This window comes from Primulina eburnea, chromosome 9 (genome assembly GCF_022965805.1).
Source record: "Primulina eburnea isolate SZY01 chromosome 9, ASM2296580v1, whole genome shotgun sequence".
In the NCBI taxonomy this organism is placed as follows: Eukaryota; Viridiplantae; Streptophyta; class Magnoliopsida; order Lamiales; family Gesneriaceae; genus Primulina; species Primulina eburnea.
The window spans coordinates 30,140,664-30,163,872 of record NC_133109.1 but is presented as its reverse complement, the minus strand read 5'-3'; the positions used below and the strand labels follow the sequence as shown (position 1 = coordinate 30,163,872).

The 23,209-nt window shown below is 34.5% G+C and overlaps 2 protein-coding genes across 3 annotated transcripts; one reads left to right on the top strand and one right to left on the bottom strand.

The window, feature by feature from the left end:
* Window positions 1–4,429: 4,429 nt before the first annotated feature.
* On the bottom strand, window positions 4,430–11,197 carry LOC140840518 (microtubule-destabilizing protein 60-like). 2 transcript variants are annotated; one of them, XM_073207703.1, is made up of 7 exons: window positions 10,331–11,197; window positions 10,180–10,225; window positions 10,006–10,095; window positions 9,641–9,760; window positions 9,017–9,115; window positions 5,114–5,173; window positions 4,430–5,041 (listed from the first exon to the last, which is right to left on the bottom strand). In XM_073207703.1, exons 1-7 carry the CDS (start codon window positions 10,837–10,839, stop codon window positions 4,943–4,945), a joined length of 1,023 nt encoding a protein of 340 aa, XP_073063804.1. In that variant the 5' UTR covers window positions 10,840–11,197; the 3' UTR covers window positions 4,430–4,942. The 2 variants fall into 2 exon arrangements, with proteins under 2 accessions (XP_073063804.1, XP_073063803.1); XM_073207702.1 differs by having other exon boundaries at window positions 4,430–5,173.
* Window positions 11,198–13,874: 2,677 nt separating this feature from the next.
* On the top strand, window positions 13,875–22,698 carry LOC140841571 (uncharacterized). Its single transcript, XM_073209093.1, is given in 14 exon segments — window positions 13,875–14,309; window positions 15,890–16,028; window positions 17,666–17,802; window positions 17,879–18,080; window positions 18,329–18,574; window positions 18,684–18,740; window positions 18,743–18,787; window positions 19,091–19,235; window positions 19,409–19,551; window positions 19,679–19,848; window positions 20,336–20,644; window positions 20,719–20,774; window positions 20,873–21,084; window positions 21,213–22,698. Coding segments are annotated over 14 exon segments (3,270 nt in total). The 5' UTR covers window positions 13,875–14,099; the 3' UTR covers window positions 22,412–22,698.
* The last annotated feature ends 511 nt before the right edge of the window (window positions 22,699–23,209 follow it).

Genomic DNA, 23,209 nt, shown 5'->3' with positions numbered 1-23,209 from the left:
TTTTTTCAAAGAATTTAGTCCCCTCCATTTTTAAATTTAGAGAATTTTTCTTGATCATAAGCTGGACTACGATGACTTCAGATTAGACCTTCCTAGTCACTTCATTTTTCTACACCGAACTTTGTTTAACGGTAGATTGGTATTCAGTTCTCAGCCGTCGATTTTTTTTGTGTTCAGTCCCTGGATATTTTTTTAATATAACATTTCCATATGAAGTGTACCACATTTCCACACATGAAGTATACCACATTTTGTATGACATAATACCACAATTTTGTGGATAGAGAGTGAACCAAAGAAATGTTTTGATTGGAGATTTTTCACCAACTTCTCCTATATTTAATAATTCTTTTTTAAAAAAAATTCTTTCTAGATTTCTTGTACATTTTGGGAACGATTTGTTTGGGGAATGAGATTGACAGTGAAATTTAATATACGACGATAAAATAATATTATTAATTTTAAAGTGATTTTAAGAAAATCCATCGAAAAGAAAATCCGAATCTTCGGTTCATACAAATTTTTTAAAAACAATTTTCAAAAATAAAAGCCCAATTTTCAAATCTTTTGAGTTGAGAGGAAATGTTTTTTTTTTTCATATGTAATATATAATTGGATCCCAAATCCAATACCTGATTCCATATTTAAAAGTGCACTTGGAGAGATGAATTTTAAAAAAAAAAATTATGAATTTTGATTGATTTTATTGTTTACAGGGAAATAATAGATCAAATCTTAAATTCGCACTTTATTTATTGAAAAATGAATAATACAAATTAGAATGTATTTCAAATGAAGTCATTATTGAGTGAGCTTGAAAATCATCTTTATTGATATAAAATACTATATAAACATGTAAATAATAAATTTGAATATTACGATGTTACATGTTTAAATAAAAAAATTATTTTAAATCTTGAAATCTATCTAGACAAAAACTTGTACAAGATGGTCTCAAGAGTCGTATTTTGTCTTGAAATCTATCTAGGCAAAAACTTATATGAAACGGTCTCACGTGTCGTATTTTGTGAGACATATATCTTATTTGAGTCATCCATGAAAAAATATTACTTTTTATGCTAAGATTATTACTTTTTATTGTGAATATCAGTAAGATTGACTCATGTCATAAATAAAAATTCGTAAGACTATCTCACAATAGACTTACTCGTCTATCTATTCCAGCACAACGTGACAACACAATGTTAGATAAACTATAACGCATCTTTTCCGTCGAAGTTTGAATATATTGTTGAGTGAGTTACCCAAAGTTAATATACCTTTAATGTGGGGAGGTGATATGGACCATTAGCCGGTCAGTCAATGCATTAGCCCGTCAATGGAGCTGGTGGGCCCAGGGCCCAAACCCTATTGCAATGAGTTTTGAAGTTGACTTGGTTTTGGGCCCATCAATCTTTACTCACAAAAACTACAAGAAAACATTTGATTCTACTTTATTCATTAATTATATTTGATTTTTCTACTATATGTTAGATTTAATTTTTTATTTTTTATGAAATGTGAGATAAATGTAAAGGAAAATAATGGAATATATGGTTTAAAATGTTTAAATAATTTGTAAGAAGGGTGTGGTATGGGGAAAGATTGGGAAATCTAATAATTGAAATTGGCCACCCCCTACTTGTGAAAAGCTACTTTTTGTTGAGTTTGTGTGTTGGACATGTGATGAAAAGCTTGGTAATGCCCACAAATCAGATGGAAGTTTCACTCCAAATTCCCTTCCATTTCCCTTCAACCTCAAGAAAAATTGGTGCCCTCTACTTGTTGATTGTTCCTTTTTGTTGTTTTGTTCATCTTTTTTGCTCAACAACCTTTACAATTTGTCTATCATTTTCCATGTCGAATTCTGTTTGACGACGGTCTAAAAATTTTGCGCATCAACTATTCATTTGGTGTGAGGCCCCCACAAAATATGTGGAGCCCACACTGAATCATTGGTTATCCTCGTTATAAGCTCAAATCTTATAGAGATTTTAGGGATTTAATTTTATCATATTTGTGTGTTTGCTAGATTTATTCTCAACCGAAATCGTCGGTCACTACACTTTGACTTGTTGTATACTCACTCTGATTTGATAAAATTATATAAACCTCAGAATTTGGACTTGTGAAGAAGAATGTGATTTTAAAATTGAATTGTAATCGGGAAGAGTTTGGTAGGATTTCATTAGATTGATTGAAATCCTTTCGAAATTAATTGGATTTGTTGGGAGTTGGAACGGGAAATTCTTTTCAGAAGTTATACTTCACCTTTTGTTAATATTCATTTCTTCTCATTTGTAAATCACATGCTTTCCTCCAAATTTACTAAAAATTTCGTATTTCAAAAACTTTTCTTATAGAATAAAATATTTTATGCTCAAGTAAAAAGAATAACATATTTTTTTTAACGAGATAATAAAGGTTATTTAATAAAAATCTAAATTTTGATGCAAATATCTTTATTTACAAAAAAAGATCAAATTTATAAATGGTTTTCATTAATAATAATAATAATAATAATAATAATAACCAGACTTAAAAAAAGGGATTGGAACTCAAGAGATTTATCCATATCCAATTTTATTTTCTTCCCTTCAGACGTTAATGTGTGATAATTTCTCACATTTTGACGGAATAATTCTCGATAAGGATTATAATATACTACTCTCTAAATTAGATACAAAATCTCACCAAACTCTTAGGGGTAGCAAAAAATACCGATCGTTTCTATATATTTCACTTATGACTTATCATACTGCGAAAAACTCACATATCGAATTTAACGGTATACCGAATATTTTAGAACGGTGGAATTTTCGATATCAGTATCAGTATGAAATTCAAAAAATTTCGATATATACCAAAATACCGATTTTTTTTATATTTTTTAAAATTTATAATGTAATGTTGTTGGGCACACTTAATGTTTCATTCCTATTTTCTGTGTTGGGCATTTTAGAAATTTCATACAGTTCTTGCCCAAAAAAAATTCGGTAAACCGAAATTTTGATAAAATATTAATATTCATTTTTCGATACCAAAATTTTTCGGTGCGATATATGGTATTATTTGAGAAAATCGGTATATCGTACTGGCCTACAAACTTCCACGAGCTCGAACCCGCATCAATCGAGTATGTCTCGAATCAGGGACGAATTCATGAATTAAAATTAAGGAGGACTTGAAAATTATATATTATTATCAAAAAATATAATAAATTTTATATACAATACATTTTGAAATCAATTTGAGAATTTCATGAATTTATAGTAATAAGATAATAAATACATGCACCTAATTACCTATACCTGAGATTTGAGAGACCAAATTCAATGAGACTAATTTTACGAAAAAAATTCAGAGAAACAAAGTGCATACAAATGTAAAAATTTACAACATTATTGTTAATTTTTTATTTTACTACCGTTCTCGCAAATTACCAAATTGTAATCGTTTACTGTGCATGGAGAAAGTTGATAATCCCAAATAAATGTCATGGCCGTGTACCATCGGTACATCCATAACATCCATAATATCAGCTATTGTACGTGGACGATTGTTGACAATTCGTTTCCCAAGATACAACGGCTACGATTTTAAAATAGTAGCACTATAAAGTCACACGAACTTGAAATGTTTAGAACACTATCAAAATGATAGACAAACTTTCTGATTTCGAATTTGCGTTAAACTTAAAAAATCAATTCCAAGAGTTTAAATCTTGTAAAACTTGGATTTAAGCGCAAATGCTTAAAAAATAAAAACTAGAAGACAACCATCAAATTTGATTCCAAAGTTCGAATTTAAGTGTAAAAATTTAGAAAATCCAAACTCGAAATTTTATATTTTGAAAATTTGAAATTTACGCACAAATGCTTAAAAATTCGCATATAAAATTAAATTAGAGAGATACGAGAAAAGATAATGATGTGTTGACGGCAGATGAGGCGAGGGGGTCTTATTTATAAAAAATGAAAAACTTCGAATCAAAAAACACACGTAATCATGCACCATTTCATAGACATCTCTACATAAAAATCACATGGCCTTTCGACCATTGTGATATAATTTTTTTAAAATATAAATATAATATTATAATATAATAATATACTTTATTATAATATATATAAACACCCTAACAAATAATCGTGAAATAATTTCGTTTTCGCCGAAATTATTTTATCGATTACAAGACTCATTTTTTTTAATAGGAGTGAGTCGTAATTTATGAGATATATCAATCTTATTGATCCATCTCACAAATACAACCCGTGAGAACGTCTCAAATAAATTTTTGCCTTCTATCAGAGTGAGAATCGCGGGAAGATAGTCGGTTGGGCGCCTCAACGGAAGGTGCTGTCGCATCCTTCTGTGTCGTGCTTCGTGAGCCATTGTGGATGGAATTCAACGATGGATGGTGTGAGCAGAAGGGCGTTTGAGCTTCAGAAAAAGGCTTTGGATTGTGTGTGGAAGGGGGTAGCTCTCACAAGAATTTTCCAGATTTTGTGAATTGGATTAAAGGAAATTGAAGATATTAAGAAGATTCGAATCATATGGAAGAATAAGATGATGAGATTTTTCTTGATAATTGAGTCAAACTCGACGCATGGGAGTGTAAGAAATAGAGAAAGGATCAATAAGAATTGTGTGTACATTAGTTCTTTACATAATCAAGATTTCTTTCCTTTGGCAATTTTAATCTGAATAAAATCTGGATCTTTTGCCATTCACTGGTGTAGACAGAAGCTGCTATCCAAAGATTTGAGAGACTTCATCTTGTATAAAGGAATCTGGAACTTTGGTTCTCTTGGTATAGTAGGGAGCTTGGCAGACCTGCGAAATCCAAAGATAGCTTCTCATTGTGTTACATCTAGCTTGAGTTTAATTAGCAGTTTCGATGGGAGCGCGTCGGATGAGAAAATCTTTAAATTAATGCAGTTTACCTTTTGGGTACGAAAGGCCTATTGAAATATGGCATGGGTAGAGCTTTCGGAACGAGTTCTCTCCTTAGTCTCCGGATCTCGTCTTCTTCTGTTAGCTGCAAGTGAAATTCGTAATCTGAAAATATTAACATTGTGTTGTCAAAGTTGATTGCTGCAGTTTTAGTTACCTTCTGCTGTTTCTCTCTTTCCATCCGGTAGTGCTCAAGTAGGCTAATTTTCTTGGCCACCTACGAAACATCGCGAGCTGTAACAAAAACCTAGTATTGCTAAACCCCTAAGGATATAGATATAGCTGAAGCCTGAAAATGGGTGAAAACATACTTATTTAGAGAAATCATTTGCTTATTTTTAAGCTTATTTCATTTCAATGAGTCCACTCTGGTTTGAAATGTATAGACAAATTTCCAATTCGTTAAGCAAAGTTGTAAGATGTTAGGTGGGATTTTAATATGGTGGGGCCCACGTCAAAATAAAATATTCAGAAATCACGAATCCCACATCGAAAGTTTCTAAAAATGAACGAGGAAAATTTGTTATAAATTGAGCCTTCCTTGTTTGTTTTTAGTATCCCAAAATCAAAAGCTTTTTAGCTTTGATAAAAAGAGAGTGCATAGAAAAAAAGAGTGTATTTTTTTCTTGAGTGCGGGAATTCTCTTTTGTGAGTTAGAGAAAATATTTTCTCGGTATACTCGGGTTGGGATCATGAGATATTGAGTGTATTGGTGTATACACTTGTTGTAATATTTCTTCCGGTTATAAAAGTTGCAGTGCTCCGTGGACGTAGCCTATATTGGGTGAACCACGTAAATCTTTGTGTTCTTGTTGGTTATTTTATTCCGCAATTATTGGGTACTATTATCATCGTGATCGGCATCATTTCGGGGTAATTCCCCAACAACTGGTATCAGAGCCTTGTTGTGAAAATTCTTAAGAATTCTGAGTATGCTCTGTGGTTGCAGCTTTGTCTGATCTTCCACATCAGAAAAGATTTTTTAGATTTTTTGCTAAGGCTAGAGAAGTGATGGCCGGAGATGATGGATCAGGACCGGGTATCAACAAGTTCGATGGAACAGATTTTTCGTTCTGGCGGTTACAGATAAGAGATTATCTGTACAGTAAGAAGCTGCATCAACCTCTATCAGGAAAGAAACCGGAAAAGATTGAGGATGATGACTGGGAGCTCCTTGACCGACAGGTGTTAGTTGTCATACGACTGACCCTAACGAAAAATGTGGCACATAACGTGGCGGAGGCAAAAACCACAGAAGAGATGATGTCCATTTTATCGGACATGTACGAGAAGCCATTAGCAAGCAATAAAGTCCATCTCATGAAGAAGTTATTTAACTTGAAGATGAGAGAAGGTGCTTCGGTGGCTAAACACATCAATGAGTTCAACACGATTGTTTCTCAGCTAACATCGGTTGAAATTAATTTTGATGATGAGATTCGTGCACTTATTCTTTTGGCGTCTTTACCAAATGTTTGGGAATCAATGCGGGCAGCGGTTAGCAACTCTGTTGGAAAAAGAAAGCTACAATTTAATGATGTCAGAGATCAAATTCTTGCCGAGGAAGTTCGCAAGATGGATTCTGGTGAAGGAACGTCATCAAGTTCTGCTCTAAATCTCGAGAATAAAGGAAGGGACAAGAGTGGCGAAAAGAGTTTTAACCAATGGCATGGTGGGTTCAAGTCAAGAAATGGAAAAGACAAAAGCAACTTTGAAAAGAATGTGAAGTGCTGGAGCTGTGGTGAGATTGGTCACTTGAAAAGGAATTGCAAATCAACAAGGAACAACGCTAATGTTGTTACTCAGGAAGTACATGATGCTCTGCTATTATCCATGGAAAGCCCTGTTGATTCTTGGGTTATGGATTCGGGAACTTCGTTTCATACCACTAGTGATCGCGATGTGTTTGACGATTACATTGCTGGCGATTACGGAAAAATTTTCCTGGCTGATGGAAAACTCTTGGAAATTGTTGGTATGGGTGATGTACGGATGAAGATGTCAAATGGATCTGTCTGGAAAATCAACAAAGTCAGGCATGTACCAAAATTGACACGCAATCTGATCTCGGTGGGACAGCTCGATGATGAAGGCCACAATGTGACTTTTGGTGATGGTTCCTGGAAAGTGAAAAAGGGAGCCATGATTGTTGCTCGAGGAAAGAAAACTGGAACACTTTATATGACTTCAGTTTGAGAAATAAATTAGCGGCTGTGAATGCTGGAGCTAATTCAAGTCTATGGCATAGTAGGCTTGGGGATACGAGTGAGAAGGGAATGAAGATGCTTGTTTCAAACGGAAAGCTACCGAAATTAAAGATCGTTGAACACAAGCTGTGTGAAGCTGTATTTTTTGGAAAGCAGAAAAAGGTGAGTTTTTCAAAAGAGGCTAGAGAACCGAAATCAGATGATTTGGAGCTGGTACATACTGATGTATGTGGACCATCTCATGTGACATCCCTTGGAGATCACTCAAGATATTTTGGCACTACTGTTGACGATTCGAGCAGGAAATTTTGGGTTTATTTTGCGAAAAATAAATCGGATGTTTATGAGACATTTAAACAGTGGGAGTTAGTCATGGAAGATGTGATGGATTTGCTGTCATCCAATCACATGTGGAGGTTGTCAGAACTTCCTGAAGGTAAAAAAGTTTTACATAGCAAGTGGGAGTACCGATTAGAACATGACGGTAGTAAGCGGTACAAAGAAATACTTGTTATAAAAGGTGAAAAGAAATTCATTGGTTACACTGATATTTTCTCTCTGGTGGTAAAGTTAACTACTATCGGGACTGTACTTGGATTGATTGAAAAAGAAGATTTACATCTTGAACTATTAGATGTAAAGACGATTTTTCTTCATGGTGAGCTAGATGAAGAAATGAATCAATCACAGGGATTTGAAGTACGAGGGAAAGAGAAAATGGTGTGCAAAATTCAAAAGAGCTTGTATGGTCTCAAACAAGCTCCAAGACAGTGGTACAAGAAGTTTGATGGTGTAATGAATAATGATGGTTTTTCGGAGGTATCAGGCTGATCACTGTTGTTATGTGAAGCTTGATGGTTATTATATCATACTACTGATATATGTAGATGATATGTTGATAGCAGGAGCTTGTCTGGAGGAGATTGATAAACTTGAGAAAGAGTTCTCAAAGGAATTTGCTTTGAAGGATTTGGGTGCATGCAAAACAAATCCTTGGGATCCTTAGAGATCGGGTGAATGGAGTCTTGAAGCTTGAGAAGATTCCTGAAAGCAAGAATCCAGCTGAGATGCTCACGAAGGCTGTTATCATTGAAAAACTGAAGTTGTGTTTGACTTCAGTTGGTCTCCTGGACTAACAAAGGAGGTATGAGCTGCTGCACTGATGGTGTGAAGACATGATTGAAATCAAGTCTTCAAGTGGGAGAATTGTTAGGTGGGATTTTAATATGGTGGGGCCCACGTCAAAATAAAATATTCAGAAATCACGAATCCCACATCGAAAGTTTCTAAAAATGAACGAGGAAAATTTGTTATAAATTGAGCCTTCCTTGTTTGTTTTTAGTATCCCAAAATCAAAAGCTTTTTAGCTTTGATAAAAAGAGAGTGCATAGAAAAAAAGAGTGTATTTTTTTCTTGAGTGCGGGAATTCTCTTTTGTGAGTTAGAGAAAATATTTTCTCGGTATACTCGGGTTGGGATCGTGAGATATTGAGTGTATTGGTGTATACACTTGTTGTAATATTTCTTCCGGTTATAAAAGTTGCAGTGCTCCGTGGACGTAGCCTATATTGGGTGAACAACGTAAATCTTTGTGTTCTTGTTGGTTATTTTATTCCGCAATTATTGGGTACTATTATCATCGTGATCGGCATCATTTCGGGGTAATTCCCCAACATAAGACATAAGTATGACTACCGTGGTTGTGATTTTAAACTAAAACTACACTGAAATAGCTCACATTGACACCAATAGCAAGTTTTCTGGTCCCAATGCCACGTACCATTGGACTCATATATATATGTATCTTAATGAAAAGGAAGGCAGCAGAGTATGTTCGATATGTGAAGATTGTACCTTATGATCGAATCCAGCACGCTGCACTGCCCTAGTATCACTATGCAGTACCAAATCAACAGGTCTTGTATTCTCTTTGGCTGGAGGCTTCACCACACACTGAGGTACAAAAAAAATCCGGTGAATCAAATTATTTTCCAATATGCCATTAAGGTTCAAAATTTACCCTTTACAAGAGTAAAAAAGAAAACCGCAAACTGACATGAAATCTAGGAAATTTTATCCATGATCATTTGCCAAGATGACCAACAGTTAACAAATCTTTAGACGCTATGTTAAGGCATAATACTTAACATGTTTATCATGAAAAAAGTCAAGAGGACCTGTGAAAAAAAATATACTTCACATAGTTGTATTCTCTCTGGCTGGAGGCTTCACCACACACCGAGGTGTAAAAAAATCCGGTGAATCAACTTCTTTTTTCAGAATTTACCCCTTACAAGAGTGAAAAAGAAAACTGCAAACTGACATGAAACCAGGGAAATTTTATCCACGATCACTTGCCAATATGACCAATAGTTAACAAATATTTAGATGTTATGTTAAGGCATAATACTTTACATAGTTATCATGAAAAAAGTCATGAAGACATGTGAAACCAAGAAGAGAGTCCATATGAGTTACCTCTGGTTCCTTTGTTGTCCAAGGAAGACCTTGAGTAGTTGGCATCCGCGACTTCTCCTCTTCCTTCATCATCTGTTGCAGTTTCTTCATGAATTCTTTCTCTTTGATTTTTCCTCTTTCCTGCATGTAGAGCAATTTTCAAATTATTATTTGCAGTTTGACAGAGAGTAACATGATTAACAAAGAATAGAAGGGCTAAAGTTTTGCCTGATGCTTATCATTGATAATTGGAATGTATGGGTTAATCAATCATAATATATACTCTCAAACTGCACTATGTGCAAAAAATTACTCCAGACTGTCACTAAATGACCACCAACTGAACTCCACATCATGGGCATGATTAAAAATCTTGAAACACGAACCTCAGTTTGGAGCATGAAGGGCTTCGGTGAAGTTGTTCTAGGCTTCCTCCTCCGATGTGGTCTAGAAAACATTTCAACGGATTCGGGGCTCTACAGAAATGGAAAAATGGATGAGACACCTAAAAGAAAAACCATTATTCTAGCAGAGGATAAGTTTTGGTGGATAGCTCTCACGCTTAGCCAGCTTCTTCTACAGCCAGCAGAAGTTTTAGTTAAAAGGCTGCAATTTGAAAAACAGAAAATCCCTTCAGACCCGAAACTTGATAATTTGTTTCATCTAGAAAACAATCATCGAATCAAACTAAGTTTCTGTGACCATACCAACCTCTCTTGGCTGCTGTCCAATGAGCAAGATCGGCATGCATGCAGATCTAAGCTCTTCAATGAGATGAAAAATTCTGATGGAAAGAGAGAAGAGTCCTGCATTTCACAAACCTTCAGAGGCTGTTGCGGTGTATTTTCCACCTCCTGTACTTCTTCCTCAGAATCCCTCAATTTGTGAATTGAAAGAAGTTCTTCAAACGCCTTCACCAAATACATCACCCTCCCTGATCCCGGCTCTGGTACACTACCTCTCGCTTCTCCCCATAGCCTATCCCTACACCTATTCAAATCGTTCTCAGAATTCACTCTGTTCTTCTCTGTGAAATCCTCATTTTCTCCGTTCGTCCGAGACAATTCACATTGCCTCTCTATTTCCTCCCATCTCGCAACAACATCACCGTTATACGAGTCCTCGTGACAAGTTCTCAGACACCCATTTCCACTCCCCTTAGATTTTCTGCAAAAAGCAGTTTCTTTCGAAGAATTCATTTCCTTGCAACACGAATTCATCTTTGCGATCTTCTTCTCCACCAAAGGCTGATCCACCGTGCTACAACCAGGGTTACTGGATCAGAAATTTCGGCACTATTCCCAAACTTGATCGACGACGAGTTAGACAGCTTCAATATAGCTTTCGATACATTCGGATTCAAATTCTCCAAGTATTTACATGCTTCATTAAATCTCGATGAATTCAAATTGTCAGTTTCTTTTGGGATAATAACTGCTCCCAAAGAATTTAAACTCGAATACATTTCAAAATCCAGAGGAATTTCAACACTGTGTGTTGATTTGGTTTAGGGTTTACAGCGCGAGCGCGGAGATCTCTTGTACATAACGGCTAGTAGAGTGGCGCTGAGTTTAGGAGCGTTGGATTGATTGCCTGAATATTTGGGCGATTTTAAACCGTCGATTTTCGCGGATTCGAGAAGATGCCGTTTATAAATGTGAAAATCAATACCAGGCGATATGGAAATCAGAAATCATAGAGTAAAATAATTAAATAGTTTTAATGTAATAATTACATATAAATGAATATTAATTCAATTTATAAATAATTTACCTATCAAATGAAATATAATTTTAATATAACTATCAAATAAAATCAGCACGAACATATATTCTCCTTTTTGTTCTTTCTTTTATGATTTAATATTGTCTTCGTATCATAAATTAATATCACAAAATTTTTTGTGTTAATAATATTTAAATCAAGAAAGAATCAAATATTTGAAAAGATATACAAATATTAGAGTAGGTCTCTTGTGAGACGGTCTCACGAATCTTTATCTGTGAGATGAATCAACTTTACGGATATTCACAATAAAAAATAATATTATTAATATAAAAGTAATATTTTTTTTTACGGATGACCCAAATAAGATATCCGTCTCACAAAATACGACCGTCTCACACAAGTTTTTGCCCAAATATTAATGTTCTTTTGTACATGATAAATTTTCTTAAACGTTTAGCTCAAAAATGTAAGATACATATCATAATAATCTTGATTTTCTTTTTTACATTAATCATTTATGTTTCATTAAGTTAGGTTTCTTTAAATTTATTAGCCGAATTTGATTAATATATATTTCTAAATTAATTATGATTTTATACTCACAAACACTGAATTGAAGCGTCGTGACAACGACTTTTGAGGTATGTATGATAAGTATAAAAAACATGCAAGAAATTATTAAAAATTATCAATATCTGAAACGAAATACCGAACCAAACACAGTTTGAATTGGATTTTAGTCGATGGTGTTTTGAATCGGTTTTTAAATTCAATCAAACAAAAAAAATTTGATTTGGATCAAAATTTAGATAACAAAAAAGTATAATAATAAGATATTTTTTTAAAACTTTTTTTTTTATTACATGCTTGAATATACCAATTTGAAATCTTGCCAGCCAACACGTCTTGAAAAAAAAATTCCATAGCTACTCTTCAATAGAGAAAATGTGCCTGACTTTGTACTTTGCATGCACGAAATTAAGACATTATATTAAAGAGCATAAACCTCAAACTAACTTAACGACAAATTCTGTATGACAAATTCGTCCAGGAGGGTATTAGCTCGGAGAATCGAACTCTTATCTAGTAACTAAACATTCACCTACTCGAAAACATAAATCATGACAATCTTGACATTTGACATGTACATATGGGTATTATTGTCTTCCCGACAGTCTCCATGTCTGCTCTCTGTGAGGCTACTGGAGCAGATGTTACCCAAGTTGCTTACGTTATCGGTAGAGACCTTTCCATGCACAAATTTGATTTGGACAATCCCCTCCATGCCCAGCCGATGAGCCCCACGTCAGTCAAGAAAGTTTCCGTCGCGTATCAGGCAACAAAGGATGCTCAGACTGTTTGTATTCTCAGTGGTCGAGCCAATAATATAGTTCTATCAGAGCTAGAATTTTAAACTAGTCAAATATTATGTACGATTATGAATGTTTTAATTATGTTGTGTTTTATTTCGTTATATAATTATGTTTTTGTAAGTCTTAATTTTGGAACAATAATAATTATATATTAATGAAAAAATATTAAAGATCATAGATAGTTTATAAATATGAAATTATTTATATTGTCATAAGGTGTGGAAATTTAGGTTTGCGGTTACCCCTTACACTATGTTTGAAATAATTAAAAATGAAGTCTGGAATTCGATTTCGAATTGGAATTGGAATTAGAATTGGAATTGGAATTGGAATTGTATTTGAATTTGAATTTGAAATCCATGAATTTAGAATTTTATAGTACTGTTTGGCTAATGTTATTTAAAAAATGGATTTGATAGTTAAAATTAATATTATTTGATATTTTAAAAATTGTTTTAATTACTTATAAATTTTTAAATATCTTTCTTATTAATAATATTTAATACTTACAATATAAAAGAAAAATATTCATAAATAAAAAAACATTTTTATTAAATATTTTATTAATAATAATAAAAAGTTCATCAAAAGAAAACTAAGATAAAATCATCGAATTATGATAAATTAGGTTTTTGAATGTTAAAAACAATCGAGCTAGGATCATAAGAACAAAAAAGAATTTACATAATTTTTAAATATATAAATATTTTAAAATAATTTTTCAATTATACGATAAGATATGTGTAAATTTAATGTAATGTTTTTTGAGAAAATGATATTTTATTAGTTTTGAAAAGAAAAAATAAGTTATTTTAATCATATAACTTAATCCCATGAGAACTCATAAAATATTTTTATTTTTATTAAAATTTCATTTAATTATATCAAATATCACCAAATATCAATCTCGTTTTAAAATTCTATCGTAACAAAATATTTAGTAGATTTCTTATGAGTGATATTTATCGCGAGAGAGTAAATTATGTTCATATCTATAATAATAAATAATATTTTTTATTTAAAAAATAATATATATTTTTTTAAAAAAAATGAATTATCTGTCATGACAATTGTGGTGATGCTTTTGTAGTTTCAAATTCCAATAAATTCTATGAAATCTATTGAACCAGTTAACTTTGATAGTTTTAGCCAACTCCAAACGGTCCAACCTATTCCATTCTTGTCTCTTGCTATGTCTTGTCCAAAACTCACGAGCTCGATATCCCCACTCAAACTTTGTGACCAATGAATGCACTCTCTTCTTCTTTCTGGAATTATCCCCAACACAATCTAAATTTTCTTGCTCTAAGTTTTGCAAAGATAGCATTTCATGCTTGGGTTTTTGTACGTCAGACAGGTTTTCAACTTGTTTCTGTGAGATGGGTTTGAAATGTCATTCATTCTTGAATCTCAAATGTTGGGTTTTTCTTGCTTTGTGTTTGGGAGTTTGTTGTGGCGGACCCGAGGTTTCTGTGAAGTTTTTGAAGACCCCTTCTCCATTTTCAAACAGTAACTCCGCTACATTTGGTTTTCAAGTTCTTGTGAGTGAAACTGGTAGCTTCTGCTCCGATTGTTCCACAATTTGCAAGGTAACTAGTTTTAGCTGCACTATTATTATTTCAAGTTTAAAAACTTAATCTTTCTTTGTACTAGGGGTGATCACGGTGCGGTTTTGCGGTTTTTTTAAAAAAATTCAAACCGAATTGCCATATGCGGTCGGTTAGTATTTTGAAAAATTAATTGCGGTTTTACGTAAAAATTCAGCCTTGCGGTTTTGAGCGGTTTCAAGCGGTTGCGGTCGGTTTTACGGTTTTTTTAATGAAAAATATTAGAACATATATTCTAATTTATTTGAAAACAACAACAATATATTGTTTTCAAATATAAAATATAGTTCAAAGCATATAAAGATCAAAATAGATTAAACAATAATCAAGATTCAAAACTAAGTTAATAATTTAACAACACAACACATTCACAACAAAAATGACATTTACACTATTTTATCATTTTTTACTTTCAAACTACAAACAAAATATTGTAGCAAAAAAAATAAATACTTTAATAAAAGACTAATATGAAGAATAATTAAGAAAAAGATAAGTTTTATTTGTAAGAAAAATAATTTTAAAGATAGTTAGGATATAATGAATGATGACTTCTTTATTTGAATATGTTGTTTACAAATTATTATAATTATAGGTCAAATATTATGACAAGCGGTTTAGGCGGTGCGGTTTGGTGCTGTTCTTGGCAAAAAAAATAACCGAACCGCGTATGCGGTGCGGTTTATGATTAATATTTTTAATCGCGGTTTTTATAAAATATTATGAAAAACGGTGCGGTGCAATTCGGTTCAGGCGGTTCGAGCGGTTAATAAAAAAATTTGATCACCCCTACTTTGTACACTAGTTGATCTTTGTTTCATAGAACTTTACGCTCGAATTCTGCAAAAGTATTAGAGTTATAAACCTTATGTTATCCATATGTTGGTTCCCGTATCATACATGATACATCCTTTCTGATACCCTTATCCCATATCTTAAAAATAATAGATTTAAAATAAGTTTATAATGGTTTACAATGGACTTCAACAACAACTTGAGTTAATCATTTTCGTAAAGCGTGGACGAATAGGAAGTAGTTGCTATAGAGGCCCATTGTGCAATCACGCAGTCGAGGGCCCGGGCTCGGGGCGTGACAGAATGGTATCAGAGCCGGTCACCGGCATGGAACACCGGTAAATATGCTATGTGCATGGGAGCCACCTCTTGAATCTGCGGGGCAAAGTGTTACATGACGGGAGCCACCTCTTGAACCTGTAGGAGTCACCTCTAGATTTTCAGCGCTGGTGGATCGAGAGGTCAGGCCGCGACGAGGACGTCGCGTTCTGAAGGAGCCAAGGAGGGGTGATTGTGATACCCTTGTCCCACGTATTAAAAATGAAATATTCTGAAGGAGGGGTGATTGTGATACCCTTGTCTCACGTCTTAAAAATGAAAGATTTAAAATGAGTTTATAATGTCTTACAATAGACTTCTATAGCAACTTGGGTTAATCATTTACATCCTTCGTCATCCTATCTAATGAGCTAAAACGATGCTGAGAGGTACTTTTTATGATGATTGATTCATCTTTTATTTTGACTAGCTATCTTTTGCAAATGCAGCTGGATCATGGTATTTTTTCGGCTTGTAATAGCGAAAAGGAGTCCTATACAGGGCTGCAGGATGGGCTTCATTCATTTGAGGTGTGCACCAGTGGTTATCCTCACGGAGCCGCCTGCGCTAGCTATTACTGGACTATTGGTTGAACAATACTCCTTCTTCTCGAACTTCGTCTTTCGAAATTTGACATTTCAATACAAAATGTATATAACTATAACCATTCTTAGTTAGTATTTCTTTATCTCATGTCCGAAAAAAAGGCTTTACAACACACCGAGTTGCTATAGAACCTAAGAAATATTACCAGTTTTCATCCCATACTTGTATGTATTGCAATGCAAATTAGATCGTATCATTTATGCTCAAAATAAATTATTTGAGTTTAATTATGTTAAGATTTGAACATGTGGTTTATTAACCAAAATTGTAGGCAAGAAAATTGTGTTTATGTTTACATATGTCAGTTCAACGTGAACGTCTGCACTACCGTCTAAATGGTGGCTAGCAAAGTTTGAATTTACATGTGGCTTTGACATTTGAAGAGTTTGTTATATATAGAGCTCATTTGCTAGACATCTCATCCAAGCTTTCCAAGCATCTCAAGCTCAAGAGAGCAACTCAAGTCAGAAGAAAAAAATGAATGTTATTCTTGTGTGAGTTAGAGAAAATATTTTCTTGGTTATACTCGGGGTTGGGATAGTGAGAGAGTGAGAGTTGTATACACTCGTTATATTTTCTCTCTATAATAAAGATTTACAGTAGCTCTGTAGACGTAACCTACATGGGGTGAGTCACGTAAATTTTTTTGTTCTTGTTGATAAAAATGGATATATGAGCTAGTGCATTGATGGTGTGAAGACATGTTTGAAATCAAGTTTTCAAGTAGGAAAATTGTTAAGATTTGGACATGTGATTTATTGATTAAAATTGTAGGCAAGAAAATTGTGCATATGTTCACATATGTTGTCTAGTGCGAACGTCCGCATTACTGTCCAAATAGTGGCTAGCAAAGTTTGAATTTACACATGACTTTCACATTTGAAGAGTTTGTTATATATAAAGCTCATTTGCTAAACATCTCATCTAAGCTTTCTAAGCATCTCAATCTCAAAAGAACAACTCAAGTGAGATTAAAAAATTGAGTGTTATTTTTGTGTGAGTTAGAGAAAATATTTCTCGGTGTTGGAATATATATTGAGAGATTGAGTGATGTATATACTTGTAATATTGTCCTTATATAATAAAGATTTGCAGTAGTTCCTAGTTCCGTAGACGTAGTCTATATTGGGCGAGTCGCGTAAATTTTTGTGCTCTTGTTGATTATTTTATTTCACCCTTTTAATATTATATCATCATGATCGTTATCGTTTCGACGTAATTATCCAACAAATTCAGGGTGAAAACCCCATCAAATCACTGGAGAATACTCTTAGGCAGTTTGCTATATGTACCCCGAAGTGAGCATTGTGCATACATAGCATGTAAACCATTTCAATTAAAGGCTGAGAAGTACGGAGGGAATGGAAACATATAGAAGAACACGACAAAACTAGTTACAACATCTGTAATAGTCAAAATCTTCTTTTCGATCTGATTTTATGATTCTTTTTGTTTGCGAAACAAATCTTATTCAACTTTTTGTGCTACATATTCTCCTGCATTGACCAAACCTACTCTGACATTAATTTCGTGGGAAAAAAATCATTACAAATTGAACTTTGTTTAGGCCTTTATTGATTTTCAACTTCAACTTGATTTGTTGTACATGTCCTCTGCAGATACACTGAATCCTACGGCATATATTACAGCTGCAACATCCTTCACTAGCACTTCTCATGTTCCCATAAACATATCTTTCAGTGAGCCATGTGGTGGCCAAGGTGGTTTCAGATGTTCTTCTGTAAATTCCTGCAACGTGAGTAGATCGTCTGCTAAAACCAAAGATTGAGATTTAGTTATCCACTTAGAAATTTTATTTTTCATGTTGGCAGCTTCTTGTGTATGGACCTGGTCAGGTTGTGCCAAACACACTTGGGATTATACAGCCGAACCTGAAATATTCTGTTACTGTTACTCTAGCTGAAAGGGTTCGGTTTGGTCGCCTGATCTTAGTAATGGATAAAGATTTCTGTACAGACTCTGCAGGAAACAAATTTACAAGGACAGATAATTCAAGTTTGCTCATGCATTTTGGTGAGTAAATCTTGTAGAAAAGGCTGTATATCGTACTTTTTCAAAAAAAAATCTACGAAATTAATCAATCCTTCATGTCTTTCCACGTTTATATAAAAGGGTTGTGATTTTTCAACCCTTTAGTTTATTCTGCTTTCCATTTTCTCTTTTTTCTAAATGGAGAAACAGAGTGCAGAATAAATTTATGCACTGGAGAAAATAGAGCTCAACTTAAAAACCAATGATCTTTTGCTGTGGAAATTTTGAAGATAGAAGGAGTGTGTATGTAAATATGAGGACTCCTATACCGGAAAGACTGCTTCAGATTGAAGAAGGAACTAGAGCAGTAATGGCAACTAACAAGATTAAGAACTTAAAAGTGTATCTGTACTTTATGGAACCTGTCATGAACTCTTCAGCTGAAATCTTGAACACCATCATCACCAGCCAAGGGTTGCTTGTTCCTATTACTGGGAAAAACTTCGGAAAACGGAGATTTGGTTATCAGGTTTATAGTTTTTTTTAAAAAAAATTTATAATTCATTTATGAGTTATGACCAAGAGAAATAACTATGATTTTTTTTATTTTTTTGCATTTGTTTTGGGTGACCAAGCAGCTGACAGATATACCAGAGATTGCCATTATCACGGTGAGCTTGTATTCAAACTTGGTGATAAGCAGACAGGGACCCCCGTTGCTCCTGTATCTCCAATCACCTTCCTCTATGGTATCTATTTTTATTTTGAAGGAAATCATGTGGATGAAGTAATCAGGAAATGGAATGGAGTGTCATTCTTTCAAAACTTTACTTCCTTGAAATATTCATATAAAATAAAATGCAACCAAAGGAAGACATTGAAACGGTTCCGAGATTTTATAAAATTATAATATATACATTCAGCTAAAAACACGAGTACTTGATGAATCTGATAGCCAAAACACAAGGATTAACTGCCTGTAGTTACAAGATTTTGATCGATTTCTACAGAATTTCAGTAAGGGGAACTAACTGCCTGTAGTTTTGTCTTAGATTCTCAAAGGCCTACTGTGAGGTTGAGCACAAAGTGTTCTGCTCGGACGAAGGAAAGGAGCATTCCTATACTGATTGAGTTCTCAAAGCCTGTGTTTGACTTTAATTCTTCTCATATATCCATCTCTGGGGGCCATTTGCAAAGGTAAGCGATTCTGTGAACGGATTTTTAGACATATCAATGATGACACATTCGTTTATAGGAAAAATGTGCATTTCATATAATATTCTCTCTCTCATTTTTGGAAAACCTCGAGTATGAAGAGTGATATCCATTGGTGTTACATTATTGGGTTTTGTCTTGAATTCTTACTTCAGCTTCAAAGCGATGAGTAGAAGCATCTACATTGCACATATACAAGCAGATACTGATGTTATATCAGTCACCATCCTTCAAAATATAACGACCGACGTCTCAGGAAATAAAAATACAGCTTCTAATATACTACAAGTGAGGCGATGTAAGTCTTATGAACTTTTCACTTGCAGAATATTTGTCCAATGCCTAAACAACAAATGCAGTATCTTATAATAAATTTATCTGTTTATTTATTTATAACTCCTCCTTTTTTATCATACTTTTTGCAGATTCTGTACCTCTTGTGTCTTTGGTGGTTTCCACCTTTGTGAATATCGCATTCGCAGTGACATGTTTAGTTGCTGTGATTCTCACTGTTTCAACTTCCAGTCTGCTATCCATTGGGGCATTCTCTAGACCAAGTTCTTCCTTATCCTCTTACCCCACTAGAAATATTTTTGTGAGCTCTCTTTTCTTTTCACATGCATGCATGATTCAATAAACATGTCGTATACATATCTTGTTCTCTGTGGAGATTGTGGAGCGATAAATGAAACTCAAATTCCTTTAACCATGTGACGATAGTAACCACACATGTCTGCCTCCATGAGCATACTGTAAAGGAGCCAATACTTGCTTGTACCACCCTATGTGTCCTAGAGATGGACATATTTTATCCTGTGTAGGCGCCTATGTGCTACAACAATCGAAATATGAGCGTTTAAATATTCGAGTTATGAGGATATCACCAAATATAACTTTGATTTTAGATACAGCGATCTCAATCCGATGACTATTTTTGTCGCCAAAATAATTTTCGGCATCTGTGTCATTAATGGTCATATTAACTGATTGGATACTAGGGATAACTGGCTCATGTTGATCACATACCACATTACAATATACATTTACTTAGCATGAGCATCTTGTGCTTTTACATTACGCAGAGAGTTGCTTACCACATTCAAGTATTTGCGCTATCCAGATGGTTGGCGGCTACATTGCCAGTCGAATATTATGAAATGTCAAGAGGTTTGCAATGGAGTATACCTTACTACAGTTTCCCATGGGAAAGGGGAGATGTTCAACCAGTCATGATGGGGTCAAGTTCTCCCATGGATCGATCAACATATGGTTCTGGAATTCATGATTCGATAATCGTCGAGAATGTTCAACCAGTAGCAGGAAATCTAGATTCAGCTGCAAAGGTTTATGGCTTGCCACTGACTCCTCTAGAGTACAGTGCATATTTTGAGGTTTGATATCATTGCTTTTACTCAGATCATGTTCTGAACTTATGTTTGTTGATTATGGGATTTTCTGGTGACAGAGCATGGGTATCATGCCAGGAGTTGATTCCCTTTTAGATCCACAAAACGCGGATGGGTAAGTTTTCGGTATTATTCTGATTGTCTTTTCTGAGCACAATACTTCTGCCAATATGGGCATCGTTGTTTAACCAATCAGAGTGTATTTTTATATAGGTGGAAGGATTTCAGCAGAAGCATGTTTTGGCTAGCGGTAATTGGCGGCGGCTTGATACTGTTGCATGCCTTACTGCTCCTTGTTCTCAAATTTAAAAGGAAGGACGTGCAAAAATGGAGCTATGGAGCATTGGTTTTTCCAAGATTCGAAATTTTTCTTCTCATGCTCTCACTACCAGGCTTTTCTGGATCCTCGGCAGCTATAATTAAAGGTATGTCAAATCAGTAATTTTTAGTTTAGCCTTCGTTTTGTGTGGTAACATGATACTCCCTTATTATGACCTATTTAGCTTTGGCCTAATTATTGATGAAGAAACATCTTCTGGTTTTACATTGTAAGGTGGAACAACCTCTGGTATAATTGTCGGCGTTCTGATATTGGGTTTAGTAGCTTTTCTGCTGTTATCTTTGCTCTTGTTCCTCTCCATTGGAATTATATCTGGAAAGCTACTTCAATACAAAGAAGTACAACAAGAGGACCGGAAATTTCACTGGTATCAAGAGCTTATTCGACTAGCGCTAGGTCCAGGTAAAAGAGGCCGGTGGACATGGAAGAATCAACCCCGTTCAATTTATCTCATCATTCTAGGACCGTTATTCGAGGATCTGAGTGGCCCTCCCAAGTACATGGTCTCACAGATTGAGGGAGGTGGTTCAAGAAAACAAGGTGATAGAATCATTGCCTCGGATGACGAAACAGGCGATGCAGAAGGATCCTTCATTCAGAAAGTTTTCGGAACATTAAGAATATACTATACACTGCTTGAATGCCTGAAGCGCATGGTTCTTGGAATCGTGGCTGGTGCATACTCAAAAAGCCGGTGTTCAAGAACCCCCTCAATCACCTTACTCAGCATAACATTGTTTCAACTCTTTTTCATGATTCTCAAGAAGCCATTCATAAAGAAAAGGGTTCAATTTGTTGAGATTGTATCAGTGTTCAGTGAAGTTGCTATTTTCGCTTTCTGCTTGGTTCTCTTGGATCATGAATATTCACCCAAAGACGAGAAAAACCTCGGGATCTCAATGCTCTCAGTATTCTTACTAGCTTTTGTAGTTCAAATGATCAACGAGTGGTTTGCCCTGTACAAACAGATAAAGCATTTCGATCCCACGACGAACTCTTTCTTCCAAGGTTTAACTACCTCTTTGATTGGTTTACTCTTACTTTTATTCCCTCATGGTTTTGTCAAGAATCTTGACAGTCGATTCCCTATATATAACCTCGGTGAAACGGGAGATACTACGTCCTCAGGTGGCATACGAGGGAGCTCCGGCAGCAGGAGCTCAAGCGATAAGTCAATTATGAGGCGTATAAGAGAATTGACACGGTCTAGCTTTAATAGAGAAGGAAACATGGCTACTCCAAACGACCCCTCAACAAGTAAGACTAGATTGAGTGAATTATGGAGAAGTAGCTCATCTGCTGCGTCTACATCAGCAGATTTCAGGTCAAAATCAAAGGGATTGTTCAAAGAGTTGGAAGACATTTTTGCATCAGATGATCAAAATGTGGCATCTCAATTCAGGAAATCTTAACTCCTGATAATTTCCGGTGGCTTCGCTGGCCCGTTGATCATCTCGAGGTCGAAAATCCATCTTAAACAGATGATTTTGGCAGCCATTTATGAATCAAATGCAATGACTTTTTTTTTAATATTTTTAACTGTAGTTACAAAGCAAGTTCATACAATGCACTGCTAGATAATTGCATTTTCTTGTTGTTTTTGCTTCTCCTTTGCATGTCCTTACGCTAAATTCTTGTCCTGCTGAAGATTATTAAATTTATCCAAAAATATAGCTGGATAGTGACATTTATTATCTAATTACATTGTAATAGTTTCGTTTATTCCATTTATGCTTTTACATTTATCCTCTCAATCAACCAATTTTATTTTATTTTTTATTTTTAAATAACTGTCTATATATAATTTTCAACTAGCATGGTAGGGAGTTATGAAATATAAATTGATTATCAAAAGTTTATTTACAATCAAAGGGAAAGAGAAATAAATATGAAAATAATCGATTTTTCTTTGCAAGTAATGCATGAATAACACTTCAAAAAATATGTATCCCGTTCTCTATTTCTTTCCTTTGATTCTGATCAGATCTTGTGGATTGTGTTGTTTATCATTACTATATTCCAAAGGTTGCTGTTGTTAACTTCTGATCCTGCAATTGATCTGTTACATCAAATATCTATTTCATTATTTTCGTATTGGTCATCGGGCACACGGCAGTGGCATTTTTTCCTCACACAATAAACTAGATTCATTTTACAGCTCTAGCACGGTGCGTGGGCATTTGGCGCTTCAAAGTTATCACACAGAGTAA